The 17,298-nt window shown below is 39.2% G+C and overlaps 1 protein-coding gene across 6 annotated transcripts in view; it reads right to left on the reverse strand.

The window, feature by feature from the left end:
• Nucleotides 1–648: 648 nt before the first annotated feature.
• Nucleotides 649–17,298, reverse strand: part of kcnip1 (potassium voltage-gated channel interacting protein 1) — a 747,099-nt gene continuing 730,449 nt past the window's right edge. For all 6 annotated transcript variants that reach the window (XM_003217336.4, XM_008104645.3, XM_008104644.3 and 3 more), the window contains 6 exons: nucleotides 15,208–15,277; nucleotides 14,199–14,269; nucleotides 13,283–13,390; nucleotides 9,552–9,656; nucleotides 9,280–9,342; nucleotides 649–6,474 (listed from right to left, as the gene is read on the reverse strand). In XM_003217336.4, the coding sequence (XP_003217384.1) occupies nucleotides 6,427–6,474; nucleotides 9,280–9,342; nucleotides 9,552–9,656; nucleotides 13,283–13,390; nucleotides 14,199–14,269; nucleotides 15,208–15,277 (465 nt within the window). In that variant the 3' untranslated portion in view covers nucleotides 649–6,426. The remainder of the gene's footprint in view (nucleotides 6,475–9,279; nucleotides 9,343–9,551; nucleotides 9,657–13,282; nucleotides 13,391–14,198; nucleotides 14,270–15,207; nucleotides 15,278–17,298) is intronic.

Below are 17,298 nucleotides of genomic sequence, written 5' to 3' on the forward strand. Positions count from 1 at the left end.
TCATTCAAGATGAACATTTCAATATATCTCCTTTGAAACCATTACAATCAGTGTTATTCATGGTCAGTCATGGCATTGCAATGAGTAAGAGGAAAAACTAACATCAAAAGCAGCAGACACATTAATTTATTTTTTGCATCATCATTATTGTCATTTCCATTTTTAACAAACTGCATATAAATAACATTTGGAAAAACTGTACGCATGACACAACTTTAAGAACTTAAAATGAATCCTTGACAAACATATTGGACATTTCTGAAACAATTACATTTGTGAACAATTTGTACAATGGAGAACACTTACATTTAAAAACTTAGAACCCTAACCAACAAACTACCTTCTATAGAATGCTTGTAAAATTCAGGATGATGCAAAATCAATTGATCACAGTATTTCTCTTATTATCATCAAGTTTTTGCCATAAATATTGCAACTATGGATGATGATTAAGCTGAGTTCCTTAATGGTCATAGAATACTAAAACTGGGCATGATCCAGACAAAGTTAAGCAACATCTTCAAAGGCATGCAACAGTGAGGCTGAGATTGTGTTTAAAATTCCAGTGGAGTGTAAACTGGCAGCAATGATGAAATTTTGATAAATATTCAGAGCAAACCCAGTTGTTGTTCAGATGGGTTTTTGGGGTGGGGGGGTGGGGGGCACAACTATGCCCCATGGATCAGCCGCTCATTATACTTTGGGATGAAGGAGAACTATCTGCATAAGAGAGTACTGGATATCCATACAGAAGTATGTAAAAAATGCAACTAGTAATGTAACCCCAGATTTGTACCACTGTAATTCTCTAAGAAGACTTTGGCTTGTTTGATGGCTATTCTAAGGTCATTTTCGGTCTCTCCTATTTAAATCAATCAACTTTGATGAAGTGCTTAACTTTGGTTGGATCATGGTCATTATCACAAGTGATCTCATTTCCCAGTACTAAATGGCACTATACTATGAATGATACATGGCTCTGTCACCTTTACATATTAGTCAGGCTGCATGCTGTATTCATAGATCCAGTTCATGGGTGAGACTTTCATTAACAATAAAGGGGGTTAGGTGAAAGAAATAAAAACCCTTGGATTATTAAGGACCCTGGCATCATCACAGTTAGAGTTTATAATTAGAGATGATAAAAAGGGGACAATGGCTTCAGTCTTTTTGCAGTATACATTTTAAAAAAGAGAAACAAAAATGTACATTATATGTAGTGACTATCATGGTCATTAGTAACTTCCATTGCAGATGGGAAATACTATATCTGTTTGAATCATTAGTCTACAAAGGTATGCTGAAATCACTTGAGTTTTATCACTGATCTCAGTAGTAACAGGAGCAGAACCATTGTGCTATTGGTGGCAAGTCCACATGTATTGTAAACCTTGGCCCTGGCAGGACTTTTTGACCTGCAAAATTTGGAGTTCCTGGGGGTAGAACATATTGATTGGCAATTTTCTGAGAATGAGGGGGAAAGGTGGGATTTTAGGTTTTAGCATGTTAGAAATATGAAAAAATGATGTGGTTTGGCACACAATAGATAACCAGCAGGAAGGCTAGTCATGAAAAAGGAAGAATAGGGTTGTTGTGCATTTTCCAGGCTATATGGCCATGTTCCAGAAGCATTCTCTCCTGACATTTTGCCCACATCTATGGCAGGCATTATCTTTAGCCTGGCCACTAGTACTTGCAATAACCTTTCTCATGTTTGCTCCCCACATATAAATCTGCATTTATAGTATCAGCTGCAAACCATGAAAAATGATCCATACATATTACCCAGAATCCTGTTTGTGACATGCATGTTTTACAAGAGTGTACATTTTGATCTGAACAGGCGGAAAGGGCAATTATCTATTTCCTTGGACACTGTTCAAAACCAGCCACCCTCCACCCTCTACACTGCCACATAAAATTCAGGTTATCTGCTTTGAACTGGATTATCTGGCACTGTAGACTCGGGTCATCCAGTTCAAAGCTGATAATGTGGATTTTCAGCTTTGATAATCTGGAGTATCTGGCAGTGTAAAAGGGGCCTGAGAATCACCCCTATGATGAAAGGGGAGAGCAGCAACCAAGCAGCATGGATGCATCTCATCCACTCTACACTTTGCTAGAGAGAGTAAGATATGTGAGATACAAGGACATTGTTCTACTGCTTCTCTCATTCTAAGACCTCTTCTACACTGCCATATAAATGATATTATCAAAGCAGATAATCCACATTATCTTCTTTGAATTGGTTTATCTGTATCTACACTGCCATATAATCCAGTTCAATGTACATTTTATATGGCAGTGTAGAAGGGGCCTAATGAACTACAAAGGGGTGATAGGCAGTCCTTCTGCTCAGTTGTTTTCCCCATTTATGGCAGCACGAGCAGCCTTCTGAAGCTTGACAGTTACTAAGGAAGGAAGCTACCTATGTGGAGTGTTTACACTTCCTGTGTAGGATCTCAGTCCTTATGTTCTGGAAGCAGTTCTGGAAATAGATAGATGTTCCCAGAGAAAATATATGATCGATGATTAGGGATTAAGGGAGTTGCAATCCAACAACATTTTCTGGGTCACAGTTCCAAATCTCTGCACTATTTTTTTTAAAAAAAATTGTTTACTACAGATTTGAAAAGAATGTGTATAATTTGCCTAGGTATGCCTGATATATTTTCTTTGGAAAGGGAGCAAAACATTTAAACATTAAGGGGCTTAATATGCCTTAAGCTTCCACAGAGTCAGTGGGGATAGAGTTTCAGGACTCTAAGAGGACCTTACAGTATCCTGGGATAACACTTCACTATCCTACGAGTCACATGACAAATCCAGTTACACTCACCATCAGCTATACAGATGTCTACACACATTCAGGCTTTACAATTAATGTGCTTTATAAAATATAGAACTATGAATGTCATATTTAAAATATATCTTCCTTGCCAACAACAACATGTTATCTGTTTGTAAAAAATATGTGCAGAACCGTCCTGGAAATCTGATGGTCAGAGAGGGCACAGTGTAAGCCAAGTCACTTCTTGCTTGCTTTTTTTGTTCTGCCCCTAGCCACCTGTTTAGGCAATAAGCTTTTTGAACCATTGTGCAGATGAAAACATGTGGCACTTTCCAGTGGGCTTTGAAGGTCTTGGCACTAATCCTTTATCTAAAATGGGAATTCAAATAAAGAATCAGCTCTTGCATCCCTTTGCATTTGAATGTTCTATTAGTCCATCCAGTGCTAATAGCAGTGGCTGTATATGATAACATACAGCTCTTTTTTGACCCAGATAAAACCCCTGTGTTCTAGTGTTCAACTTTATAGTGCTAGATGTACTGGAAGGAATTCATGAAGCTCACAGAAGGCACAAGCAGTAGCTATAACTTCTCTCCAAACTAAGTGGTTATGGTCTCAATCCAGCTGGTTAAAGCTCCCACTGAAAGTGGTGGTATTTACATTAAGTGGTCTAGTCTCAACCAAATTTACTTGCAATTAAGGCCACTTATTTCATCAGAATTTTCTTCCAAACAAGTTGTTAAAAACACAGTTTCTTGGAATAAGCTCTATTTGAAAAGAACAGAAATCATCACAAAATATGTCATGCATCATGGCTAACTAGTTGGATTGGGACAATATAGTATGGATAGTATATAACTGTTTACAGTCAGAAATGCAGTGGCAAAGGATATAGCATAGGCTTTGAAAAATTTAGCAGCATAATTCATTTTAAAACATTCACTGTTTTCTTTCAAAAATGTCTTGCTTTGAAATAGTCTGCATCAAAATTCATTTTAAAACATTATTTTCTTTCAAGTGATGTTTTGGAAGATGCTAAGTTTGGTGCTCAAATTGCATGTATGTTAAATGCTTTAAAAATAATTCTAATTACTTTTGGGGCAGACCACATATATAATTTTTATTCTGAAAATTCTGCTCCTGATCAAGGTAAAGATTTAAAAATCTCCTTTGATCTTATGAATCATATTTTAAAACCTATTAAAAGGTATATTTCAAATACTCTAAACCAGACATGGGCAAACTTTGGCCCTCCAAGTGTTTTGGATTTAAACTCCCAGAAATCCCAGCCAGCGTGCTGGCTATTAGAAATTGTGGGAGTTCAAGTCCAAAACACCTGGAGGGATAAAGTTTACCTATGCCTGCTCTAAACCTTGTTCAGAGATCATAACTGCTGTTTATCCTGATTCCTCAATATCATCACTATATTATAAACTGGAGCTCCAACCAGCAAAAATCAATGTGTGCTTAATATTTGATCAGGGCTCCAGTTTCATGGCTTTGATTTATTTTGTACACTGAAAAAAACTTACTTCTAAAGCACTTTAAATATTCAACCTTTTGATTACTTTGTTCTACTACATGGAGAGTATCATGAATGCGTTTCTACTTGGGAACTCTAGGAATTGTTTGCTCATGATTCAAGTTCATATCAGTGAGACCCTTGTTTTCAAAACATTAGGTGGGCTGCTATTGGTTAATGTGAAACTGTTATATTCAAAACAATATCTGATCCTTTCAATTGACACTATCTTTCATGGCTGGGAGGGTGGTCCTACATAAAAAGCACATGTCTTCTACTATTGCAGCCATTTAAAAATACCATTAATGGCTAGGTCTTTATTGCAGACCTTTCAGTTCACTGAAAACAACAGAACAAAGAATCAAACCTGGTAAGCATAATACGTCACAGAGCTTGCCTGCTTAGGTATATCTTGTTAAAGAGCTGTAGTTCAACATTAAGAACCTTTTTTTTTTTACATGGAGGAGGCCTCTGGTTCAATCCCTGGGATTTCCATATTCTGGAATGCCATTCTGATCCAGTGTCACCAATATTGGGTAATTATAAGCTTTCTATGTTCCTGTGTTCTTTATGAATTATGAGGTTAAGATATGCTTGCAAGTGAAAGAGGAGAAAATAATGGGTTGTCTGTGTCCACAGAATTGGGTCCAAGCATGCCTCTACTCAGAACCGCATATAGATTTTCATAGGCCTTAGGCACGCTTGTATTTAACTTCACACCTTGCCCTGACGTACCACTACAGACAGACAGACAGCATTCCAAAAACTGTTCTGTTGACCTCTATGGACCTCAAAACATGCATGTTCATTAAAAACTGGAAGTAGAAACTCTCCTTATTTTGAATTTTGTGCTTCTTCCCAATTCCTGTAATTTTTTTGTTACTCCTTTTTTCATAGGTACCAGATACTAAGCCTGAAATGCCTAGTAGACAAGGCGGCCCTGTTGCTACTGCCTTTGCCACTCGCAGGATTCACATTCCAATTCCAAGGAGGTGGAGCGGGGCGGGCATTTTGTACCAATGCAAACGTTGGATTTTTGTCAGTCCCAGTTGTGTGATCAGTGTTCACACATGATTGGATTTATGATCCAATGACATTTCAGGAAACATAGGTTTTCTATCCCTATAGTAAAATAGGAGCCACTCATATATATGGGAAAAGACTGGATAATTTTAGGAGTTGTATCCCTGTTGCTATACACATTTGAAGTATTAAAAAAAACCTGGATGGAAGGCTCACAGGAAAAATCTAATCATGTCTGAACATTGTATTCAGTCTACAGAAGGGATTTAGATATTGACTATTTTACCAATCTGAAGGCAAATATGGCAATCGACATATGTCTTGTTAATTGTTTGTGTGCCTTCTTACCTCACAGTTGCTACTGGAGATTATCCTTCCTGCAACAATCTATTGCAGTTTAAGTGCTGGTGAAATGCAATATCACGGAATAGGCAACCTTTTCTTAAGCAAAATGGTCTGAATCTTGTGAAACAAATGAACCACAACTCTGTTGAACGATAAGCAGATCATCCAGATAGGACCTAAAGTTATCCCACTCTCCATTTAGTATGCTAAATTTGTGTCACCTTGCAGAACCAACATGATCTCTTCTCACATGTCACTCTCAAAACAACATATCAGCACAATGTTTTTTCTCCTGTAAGAATATAAAAAAGGTTTCTGCTTACAGTAGATGGTTAAGCAAGTTACTGATGCTGTGCTACCATATTCAATCCAGCTTGCTAGAGCAAAAGCAGCAGCAGTTTTGCAATTAGCAAACAGAACATTGAATATTTTTTTAATCATGTAATCTTCAATAATTCTTTACCCTTTTAAACAGCAGGTCTCTCTGGTCAGGTTTTTAATAGCATGCTTCTAAATGAAATAAATTATAGCCAGTGTGTTCTGACAGAGGCAAGATCGAGTTTGTTGCATTCAGAGACACAGCCCAGTTTATGATGGCATACAAAATTCTTGCACGCTGAGTTATATCCAAGTAGTAAAAAGCTTTCATCAAAAAGGGTGGTGGGGAGAAAAATCTTGACTCATTTTCTTCAGGGTCCTATTACATATAAAGTCTCTCATTTCCAGTGCTGTTCTTCAGCTGCTGTTACATGACATTTTCAAAAAGCTGTAAGGATCTCATGATATTGTCATCCTGGAAGCAACAAGAAATTCACTGTACATATTGACAATACATATACAAACAGTTCTGCCATCTCTGTAGTGTATAAGATGCTGCAGTTATATTAATAGTCCATATATATCATTGAAAGGGAGCTATTGTCCTGGTTTCTACATATCATGGTGAATCCAGTGCTGCCCTGCATGGGGAACCCATCATCCCATGGCCCGCATCGCCTGACTTCCTCCCTACCGCCTCCCATGGGGGGAAGCATCCTCTACCCAGCTTTCCCCTGTTGATCTGTATAGTAACACCGGAAGCCTTTTCATTTCTACCTGCCTTTGATCATTAAAATGCCAGTGTCCTAATTCCATTTGCCAATAAAGTCATTTAAAAAACAGGAGGTGGGTGCAATAAAAATTGTGCCATGAAGAGACAAAGATACAGTACCATTTGCCACATGGGACCAAATAAACATAGGGAAAAGATAGCAGTGAGCACAAAACATGGTCAGGGTTTTAATCCGACTTTAATTTCTTGTGGCAAGGAGAAATGCCTGGCTTCACTGCAATCATCTGCTCATATTTTTTAGGCTGAGAGTCCATGATTTAAACAGAGAACTCTAAATGTCTATGCTTACAGCTAGCTTATAGAGAAGCTAATTTCCGTTGCTATATTTGTTGAATGTACTTATTAGCATGAACACATTCAGAATGATAGGGCAGGAGGTTAATGCCATTTTAAATTACTTTCCAATTTGAAATCATATGGCAGAGAAAATACCAACAAATTGATTAATAGAGAAGCCATCAGTATGAGAAAAGACACTTCATATTAGGAAGAAAATAAGTCAATTCTTAATTGATTTGTTCTGTTATTGAACTCTCCTAGCTATAGGTCCACCCTAAGTTCAATTGCTGACATTTTGTGTCTGCCCTGCAGCCCATGTTATTTATGCCACAAGGTCTCAAATTAAAGGATACATGGCTGGTGCTCTTTAATAGCAGACAGATATTACCCAACTTCCAGTAATAGCATGTACAAAGTTGGTGAATTTACACTTAGAAAATGCAACATTAAAAGAACTTTAATGTGTAATCCTCTTTCTGCTTACTGAAAAACAAGTCTGGTTGCATTCTGTAGGGCCTGCTCCATTGTATTTGCTTCGTGGATTGTAGCTAAAGAGTCTTGATTCTGTTTCTTATGAATACATTCTCTTTATCTTTATCATTATCGTTATGCCCTTTGTTGTGTACATGGACACAGCTCCAAACCTCTACAAATTTCAAGCCTATCTTCAGCACAGTGATTGGGAAATTACTTTTAATGTATTTTATTGCAGAAATTATCATTACTATATCTTGTTAAACTTTAACTTTGCTTCCATGTTTTTCAAAAATAACTACATCCAAGTTACTTGTAAGATACTAATTCAAATAACCTTAGAAATCCATCAGAAAAACATCCTGTTGCATAAAACATATTTCAGTAATGTGCCACACATATCCTGCAACTATAAAAATACCTTAAACATGCTTTGTCACACAGGGCCGGCCGGAGAGATTTTTTAATGGGAAGCGGGGGTGCTGAAAAGCGCTCCCGCCACCGGCCCCGCCTCCCGCGCCCTGGCCCCGCCTCCCACGCTGCGTGGGAGGCGGGGCCAGGGCGATTAGTGAGGGGGGCGGGGCCACAGTTGGCCCCGCCCCCCCGCCCAGCGTGCCCTGGCCCCGCCTCCCACGCTGCGTGGGAGGCGGGGCCAAGGCACGCTGGGCGGGGGGGGGAGCGGCGTCAGAGCTGGCTCCGCCTCCGCTACTCCCGCTCGCCCGTCTGGCCTTTCCTAGCAGGCCAGAAAGCAGCGGAGGTCCCTCCAGGCCGCGATTGCGGCCTGGAGGGACCTCCGCTGCTTTCTGGCCTGCTAGGAAAGGCCAGACGGGCGAGCGGGAGTAGCGGAGGCGGAGCCAGCTCTGGCGCCGCCCCCCCGCCCAGCGTGCCCTGGCCCCGCCTCCCACGCAGCGTGGGAGGCGGGGCCAGGGCACGCTGGGCGGGGGGGGGGAGCGGCGTCAGAGCTGGCTCCACCTCCGCTACTCCCGCTCGCCCGTCTGGCCTTTCCTAGCAGGCCAGACTGCAGCGGAGGTCCCTGTAGGCCGCGATTGCGGCCTGCAGGGACCTCCGCTGCATTCTGGCCAGCTAGAAAAGGCCAGACGGGCCAGGGCGCACTGGGCGGGAGGCGGGGCACCGTCAGGGCGGTGCCCCGCCTCCCGCCCAGCCTGACGGCGCCCCCCCGGGCCTGCGCCCGAGGCGGCGGCGTCAGGTGCCTCCATAGTGGGGCCAGCCCTGTTGTCACATTACAATTGTCAATGCCTTAGTGAATGAAAATTGCAATCTTAAGACACTTATAATTATTTACTGAGTGCTGTGCTATACCATTGCTATTTTTACATATCATCTTCCTTATTATTTTACATATTGTTGTTTGTCTCTTGGTGGTTTCCAATTTATTGTTACCCCAAGACAACTCTATCATCGGGCTTTCTTAGCTAAGAAGGCGATTTTCTGCTACCTTGTGAATGTGTGACTAGTACATGGTTATCCAATGGGTGTTTTGACTGATTATGGGTTTAAACTTTGGTTTAAGTCCACACTTGAACACTATACTATACTAGTTTCCCCTCATGTAAAATACAGCACTAGTCTTGATTTTCATCACAAAGGTGAGCCACAGTGGAAAAGAGAAACTTTTGTTCCAGACCTCTCAGGATGTGAATTAGGTGAAAGCTGGTTTTTCTGGCATGAGACATTCTTTTTCAACTGGCTTTATTGTGGAACATCTGTTCTTACCTCCTGACACGACTCAATAAATTCATCCAAAGTTACGACACCATCTTTATTTTTATCCATTTTCTATAAAAGACAAAGACATATGAATTGTGAGGGCATAAAACTCATATATTTGTAAAATCCTACAGACTGTTAAGCTAGAGGCATTTAAATATTATTGTATAGTTTTGAAGGTTTATATGGACTCATCTGCCCACATATAAAATGGTTATAAATGTATAGGAGTTATGAGGTTAGACAGCAGGTGTATGAAAAAAATACATTAAAAATACCTGGAAAAATACTTCTACATGCTGCCTTGGAGCATCATCTTTCAGCACTGGATAGGTATATTTGCCCATCATATCATAAATTGCCTTTACTATATCCATCATTTCCTAGAATTGCAATTATAAAGACACAAGGGAAAGAAAAAGTAAGCCAATTAGCATAAGACAGGGCTATGGCATTGACACATTCAATATCATCCTTCCTTTCATGATTAATTTCTCAACAAAAATAATGTACTGTTTACTATGGCAAGATCCCTATTTTGGGTTTTCTTGTGCAAATGAGCAGGTTTGCTAAGCTTAAGATTGGAATACGTATGAATGCCACACATATTGAAATCTGAAGTAAACAGATACAGTCCCCTATTTGCTTCTTGATTATTTCTTATGAAAATTTCTATTTAATATCTGTGAATTATGTAAATCGTTCTACCCCAGAACAAAATTTTACTGCAGGTGCCATCTGCTTCTGTGAGAACAAACAGCAAGGAAGAGTTGGTGCCCAGGCATTATATGCCATTTACATGGCTGCAGAGTCGAATGGCAGGACAAGGATGCTTGGTAATGTGCTGAGGAGAAAAAGGACAACAATCTCTGACCTAAGTTTAATGGCTGGTCCCAACAAGAATACACCAATTGACTGAATTACTGAATTAAGCCAACATATATATAAACCCATTGATTCAATTTGTTCTAGCTAGATTTAGTAGTTGCAGCGAAGTCAGAAGAAGTTTCAACTGTTTAATTTTTGCCTAAGCTACAGGTTATGACATGTTGCCCATCATGTCACAAATTTTCAAAAATCTAAGAAAAAGTTGACAGATTCAATTCCAAAAGCACATATATTTATGTATGTGGACTTATCTGTAAAAGGAAATTATACCAATGACCTTCCTTCTCATTAACTGCTATCTGATGCTGTAGCTCACACAGTGAACAACATCAAGTAAGGAGGTGTGTAACATATTTGATGCATCTCTTTGACCTTCTACTAGTGTGGTGATAGTGTGTGCCAAGTGTTTGCTTACTTTAGCGAAACCCAGCAAAGAATCTTGTGGTACATGATTTTAAAGATTAACACATTTATTATGATCAAAGCCATAAGGCATGTTAAAGTTTTCATCATTAGATCTTTCATTAGATGCTAGTCCATGAAAGCTTGTGCCTTAATAAACATATTGTCTGTAAGGTGCCCTGTGACTGTTTTTTTTTTCTTCATTAACTTTTTGTTGAAAATGTCTTATGTGAAAAAATTGGAAATATTCAGTAAAAAATAATTAAAGAAAAGAAAAAAGAAAATGTCGTGATAAAATTTTCTTTGGCCAATGGCCACATGTTTGTTTACCATTTTGAGCCTGGTTGGGCCAGTACAATGAATTGTAATAGTTTCAAATTCTTTGTACCATTTTGTACGCAGAGCTACATAATCATTTATATATTTCAAATGGCATGAAATACCAAAATTTTACCAAATATTGTACACAAAAACACATAGCAGCATGTCAGCAGAAGGTTCTGTTGAAGATTTTTATGCAAGAAAAACCACATAGCTGTTTAGATAGCTGATACAGACGGCTGATGTTTCAAGATACAATGCTGTGTCCACTTTATCTGGTTGCAAACATTAGATACAATGGGTTTTACATCATACATCATTACATAATAGGATTATGCTCTACTTCATTGCAGTGATCAGATTTAGTAAAGGTATCTGACTTTTTGATCGACATAGCAGGCCATAGGAACCTTAGATTGCACAGGGAGATTTTTGGCAGACATTGTCTGGCACAGCTTGTGGCTCAAAAGAGCTAATTAGTTCATGTAATTTATTGAACATATTGAAGGAGGTTGTTGCTATGAAAATCAGCAAAGCCGATAAATAATAAAATGGCCAAGTTGGCATATGGTGTTCCGTGCATTGTGAAATTATCTGTGAGACTCATTATTACTGTGGCCATAAATGTGTTGTGAACTTACTCCCTGTAGTCATCGTTTTCCAAGGGAACTGGTTGGCAAGAGCTAAGGCAGACATTTTGTTCTTTTAAACCCCTGTCTTAGAAAAGTCATATCCATAATCACATTGCTTCCTGCTTTTTAGAAGTCTGTCAGTCTGTTCTGAGTAGTTGTTTTCTATTCTTGTTAATCTTGTATCATACGTGAGAAAGTTTCCTTGATCTTTTTTGGGAGCCAACATTTCACTCCCAGAACTGACACAGCATGCAAAGAAAAGGTACATTTCTTTGAAAGGTTGAATGCTGAAGTTGCTTAGAAATCCATTTCTTTTTTTTTTTCTTTTTGCATTGAGAATGGTTGTGTTTTTACCCCTTGGAGTCTTCCAGGAACAGGAAATATCCCAGGTATTTTGGTAATTTTTGGGTATAGGGCAAAGATAGGGAAAGTTTTGCACTGAGGATTGACCATATTCCACACTCCCCCCCCCCCCCCCCCAACATGCTCTCTAGAAGATATGGTGACAATTTCACAATATTCTTACCCCCTGGACCATTTAAGTGAGTTAACTGGTGTTCCACCTCCCCATTATCTTTGGGGCCAACGTGGCTTCCCAACAAGACAGGCTCCTGTGGTCTGTCTTTTCTAAATTATCCAATTAGAGTACTTTAGCCATAGCAATTTCCACTGACTTGCAATAAGCATAAATTCCATAAGCACTTACTGCTTAAGTGTAGTTTCTTTGATATTAATGGCACAGTGACACACTTGTGTTTTTCTTTTCTTTCTCACAACTATTCTGTTTTAAAGACTTTTTGTTGTGTAATCCAAATACTTTGATGATAGATGTTGTTGTTGAGAATGTTCTACATTATTATTATTGTTGTTGTTGTTGTTGTTGTTGTTGTTGTTGTTATTATTATTATTATATTTAAAATATTATTAGTGAAACTTCCTTCTGGGCCATTTGGCTTTCTTATCTAGCCCTGCTGCCAAGATACACTTTCACTGTGTCTTTAGAAAGTAAAAACCAAGCATAGGCTCATTCAAGAGTGGCTGAAAATCAAACCTGCATGAAGTTTGAGTTGTTTTTTATATACCATATTAAACATTACAAACATTCCTCCTCCCCTCAAATCCTAATACAAAATTTAAGAAAACAAAACTACAGCCTTTAAGCATTTCCGTGACCTCTGCACTTGTGTAAAAGGTAAATGTAAAGGTTTCCCCTGACGTTAAGTCCAGTCATGTCTGACTCTGGGGGTTGGTGCTCATCTCCATTTCTAAGCCGAAGAGCCGGCGTTGTCCGTAGACACCTCCAAGGTCATGTGGCCAGCATGACTGCATGGAGCCCCGTTACCTTCCTATTTATCTACTCACATTGGCATGTTTTCGAACTGCTAGGTTGGCAGAAGCTGGAGCAACAGCGGGCGCTCACTCCGCTCCCGGGATTTGAACCTGGGACCTTCTGGTCTGCACTTGTGTACCCCAGTCTAAAATTGCAGACTTTCTTCCTGTTTAGAAAGATTCTTGGTGATGCATTTGGCTATGTATTATTTAATATTTATCTAAAGATAATTTATCACGATTATTTCTTTTTCTCCAGAAGCATGAGTGGTTTGGGATCAGAACCAGCAATTTAATAGAGAGCATCCAATGAACTTGGTTGGTCAGCTTTCAGTCAGCCATGCCACACATGAACTATGTTTTGAAAAATGAGGCAGCCACTGACTTTCCTTCCTTTCCCTAAGGTGGCTAAATGTTAATGTTTTCAGCAATCTCACCTCTTTGTTTATATAGCCATCTTTATTTATGTCATACAGATTAAATGTCCACCGTAGTTTTTCATGAACTGTTCCTCTCAACAGAATGGATAGCGCTGTCACAAAATCCTGTTAGTAGAATACAAATGCATTTTAATTGAGGGAAAAAAAGCTTTTTTGAACCTTCTTTCTACAACAGATCGTTTGTTAAAATATATCTGATTGTAACATTCCCTTCTCTATAACAATACACAACTACCAGTATATCATTAATTATGTCTTCAGGATTCTGACTTAGGCAATATTTTCAAAGTTTGTATCTGCTAAAGAGACAAGAAACTTAAATGCTTTATGTCAAAAATTCACAATTTCTGAACATGTATGTTGAAACCCACTAGGCATCACACAAAAAGTCTGAAGATTCAACACATTTTGGATAATCTTTTATGTTTTGTTTAGCTGTTGGAGATGGACTCATTTGCCACTACCATGAATGAAATTTGCCCATTTTAGGAATTGACAGAATTCATATTTCATAAAAATAATCTACTCTGGTAAAAAAAAATACATCCACTTGGATGTGAAATTTTACAGAAAAAAAAGGTTAATATCCTGTTAAGCAGTTCGTTGCGTCATCCCTGTTCATTTGTATGGCACTTGATGTGTGAAGGTTTTCCAGGGGAAAAACCAAGAACGGGAAAGAAAGAAAGAAAGAAAGAAAGAAAGAAAGAAAAGAAAGAAAGAAAGAAAGAAAGGAAGGAAGGAAGGAGGGAGGGAGGGAGGGAGGGAGGGAGGGAAGAAAGGAAGAAAGGAAGGAAGGAAGGAAGGAAGGAAGGAAGGAAGGAAGGAAGGAAGGGGAAGGGAAAGCAAAGCAGGAGAGATTTGGCATTAATTTAGGTGATACTGGAATGAACAGAGTTTATACTGATTCATCTACCTCAAACTTTACGGATCCATTCTGTGCTGTATCAAATGCATTAAAGAGATAATGGGCATACATGCTAGCATCTGAAAAACAAAAACACAGTGAAAGGGAACATTATTAAAATAATTTAAATACATATATTAATGGCTGAGCTGAATGTACTTGGCTTAACCATTTTTTAAAAGACATTTGCCACAATTCCTAACTCCTTAGTGTCACTTTTTTCTCATTTCCTCCTTAGTGAACATAGTTGGCCATATACCCCACAAATTAATCCAATTAGATTTGACAATTTACTAATCACAGTACCTGAAGACTTGAAATGTATATAGATAGGGCATGCATAACCACAGCTGTGCAAAAATAAACAGCAACCATACAATTTTAAAGCATACGAATGAGAAGCCTATAAACTCAGTTTAGTCTTAAATAATCACCCTTCAATGTGCAAAAGGGAATCTTTCAACATAGAGCCATGATAGTGAACCTTTTAAAGATGGACTGCTCTAACTGGGGGGAAGGGCAATTGGTTATTCGGGGGAGGTGGCAAGCAGGGTGGGGAGTGGGGAGTGGCAAGTGGGGGGAAGGTGGACAGCAGGCCAGTGGTGAACTTTGAGCGAACAAGGGGGCAGGTGGGTGAGCAGTGGGAGAGTAGTGAGTGAGCAAGGGCGGGTGGTGGTTGGCAGGTGAGTGACCAAGGGGCTGCAGGCAAGTGGGTGAGCAGAAGGAGCAGCTAAACAGGGATGTGGGGCTTGCATGCCAGGAGAGAGGACGCTGTGTGCCCCTTTTGGCACATGTGCCATAGATTTGCCACCACTGCCATAAAGGTAGCCAGTTACCTTAAGCAATTGTCCAACATGTTAGAATGAAAGATGCTGAGAGACATTGCAAAAAAGTGGCTACTTGCAGTATTTTAATTTACTCTTTCTTTTAGTATTATTACACCGAAATCCTATGCAGGTCTGTCTGAGCTATATGACTTCTCACATTTGAAACACAACTCAAAGTGTTTCTTACTTACCACCATGTGGGAAAAACTGTGCATAGATCTGTTTGAATGTTTCTTCATTAACAGCTCCACTAGGACATTCCTGTTGGGAAAATAAAAGGAGGAATTGTTACGTTTTCATTTGCAGTACTATCTGTTCCTATATGCCACAGCAGCATTATAGTTGCTTTCAAAAGGCTGTGTGTAATTGCAAGACTATATAAATGCGATTATGTTGCTTTGGCATTGACAATCTCATGGGCCACATAAAATGACATGGTAGGCCAGATTTGGCCCACAAGGCCTTGCATTTGACATGTGTGGCCTAGGAGTATCTTATTTGTATCAAGAGGAGATATACCAAGATAGACTATTAAATCTGAGTATTCTAAATTGTGGTCTTGCTTTGCACTTCTTTAGGCACCCTGATTACAATGCTCTCCTCTGTGTGTGTGTGTACCTTCAAGTCACTTGTCAAACCCCATGAATTTCATAAGGTTTTCATGGGCAAAGAATACTCATGGGCAAAGAATATAGTTTACAATAGTTGTTGGCAGTCTCCCATCCAAGTAATAAAACAGGACTAATTCTGCTTAGCTTCCAAGATCAGATGAGGTCTGCTGCCTTTAGGGTATTCACATTCAGGTAAATGAACTGTGCAGTAAGCATAAGACAGCTTTCAATCACAGTTAACAGCACACTTGAAAGTACAAACTTGGGTGGAAAAGATGTGAGACCATCATTTATTTTTCTGCTTTAACAAGTTCAGGACAGAAGATGCTTAGAGAGAAGAGAGTGAAAGAAATCAAAGGGAATTAAAGTAATCACTCATATGCAGACACCACCTACTAATAATCTCTGAAGTGCAAATGAGAGGGAAGCTTTTGAATAAGCAAACAATGAGCCCAATCCCAGTAAAGTTTAGCGCTATTAAGTCCTATTGATCTTATTGGGAGACATAATACTTAAACAGGATGAAAATAAACAAATGTTCTACTGAAAAGAGACAAGAGAATTCCTATGTTGGAAAGTATAGGAAACAAATGAAATGAGCAATGATAAAGAAACTTATATAAAATGTATATATGAGAGAGACGGTGGGATGCAATTCTGGTTCTTTGAAGCACTGCTTCTTAAACTGTGGGTCCTTATCCCAAATGGGGTTGTCTTAGCTCAATGTTGGGGTCACAAAAAATTTGGCCACAGTAAAAAGCTTTCTGACCGCAACTCATTTATGCAAATGTGTTAGCTGCACACTAAGGGAAATTCAGCTGGACTCCACACAAAGAGAAATAAGTCTGGATTGTTGTATGTTTTCCGGGCTGTATGGTCATGTTCTAGAAGTATTCTCTCCTGAGGTTTCGCCCACATCTATGGCAGGCATCCTCAGAGAAACTCCTTGCTGAGTTTATCCATACCTCACAACCTCTGAGGATGCCTGCTATAGATGTGGGTGAAACGTCAGGAGAGAATACTTCTAGAACATGGCCATACAGCCCAGAAAACATACAACAACCCTGTGATCCTGGCCATGAAAGCCTTCAACAACAGAAATAAGCCTGTTTAGCAAGCCCTGCAAGTGCTGATTTCTTATCAGTAAATGTTTGATTTTTATACCTATTTTGTATACCTACATACGTAAAACTTTCTTGGGTGAAAAGGGGTCATGAATGGCAAAAGTTTAAGAGGTCCTGATTTAAAGCATATTTCATTTGTGTGTCAATACTTATAAATTAGCACAGGCATATTATATGCAAGCCCTTTGTCCATAGATGATATATTTTCCTTTCTTTCATGTGTTAAATCTGCATCATGTTGCCACTTGAGATCTTATTGCATTGACTCATCGGCATGCTGTCAGTCTTTCTGGGCTGGTAGGACTGGCTTGCACAAAGTAAATAAACCTTGAAGTTCTCCCTGCATTATTTCTCCCTTTTGGATGTTTCGCTGAGCTCTTAGTCAAGATTCTGAGCAAACTGCTCTGAAACCCCATAAAAGGCAATATAGTAATACAGTAGATCATCTAGATGCAACTTTGGATATCTGGACTTCTTTCAGATTCGTCCACTTGTTCCAATTCATTTGCACCTAAATGATCACAGTTTAGTTCCATAAGAGCCAAGA

Source organism: Anolis carolinensis, chromosome 2, assembly GCF_035594765.1.
Source record: "Anolis carolinensis isolate JA03-04 chromosome 2, rAnoCar3.1.pri, whole genome shotgun sequence".
NCBI lineage: Eukaryota > Metazoa > Chordata > Lepidosauria > Squamata > Dactyloidae > Anolis > Anolis carolinensis.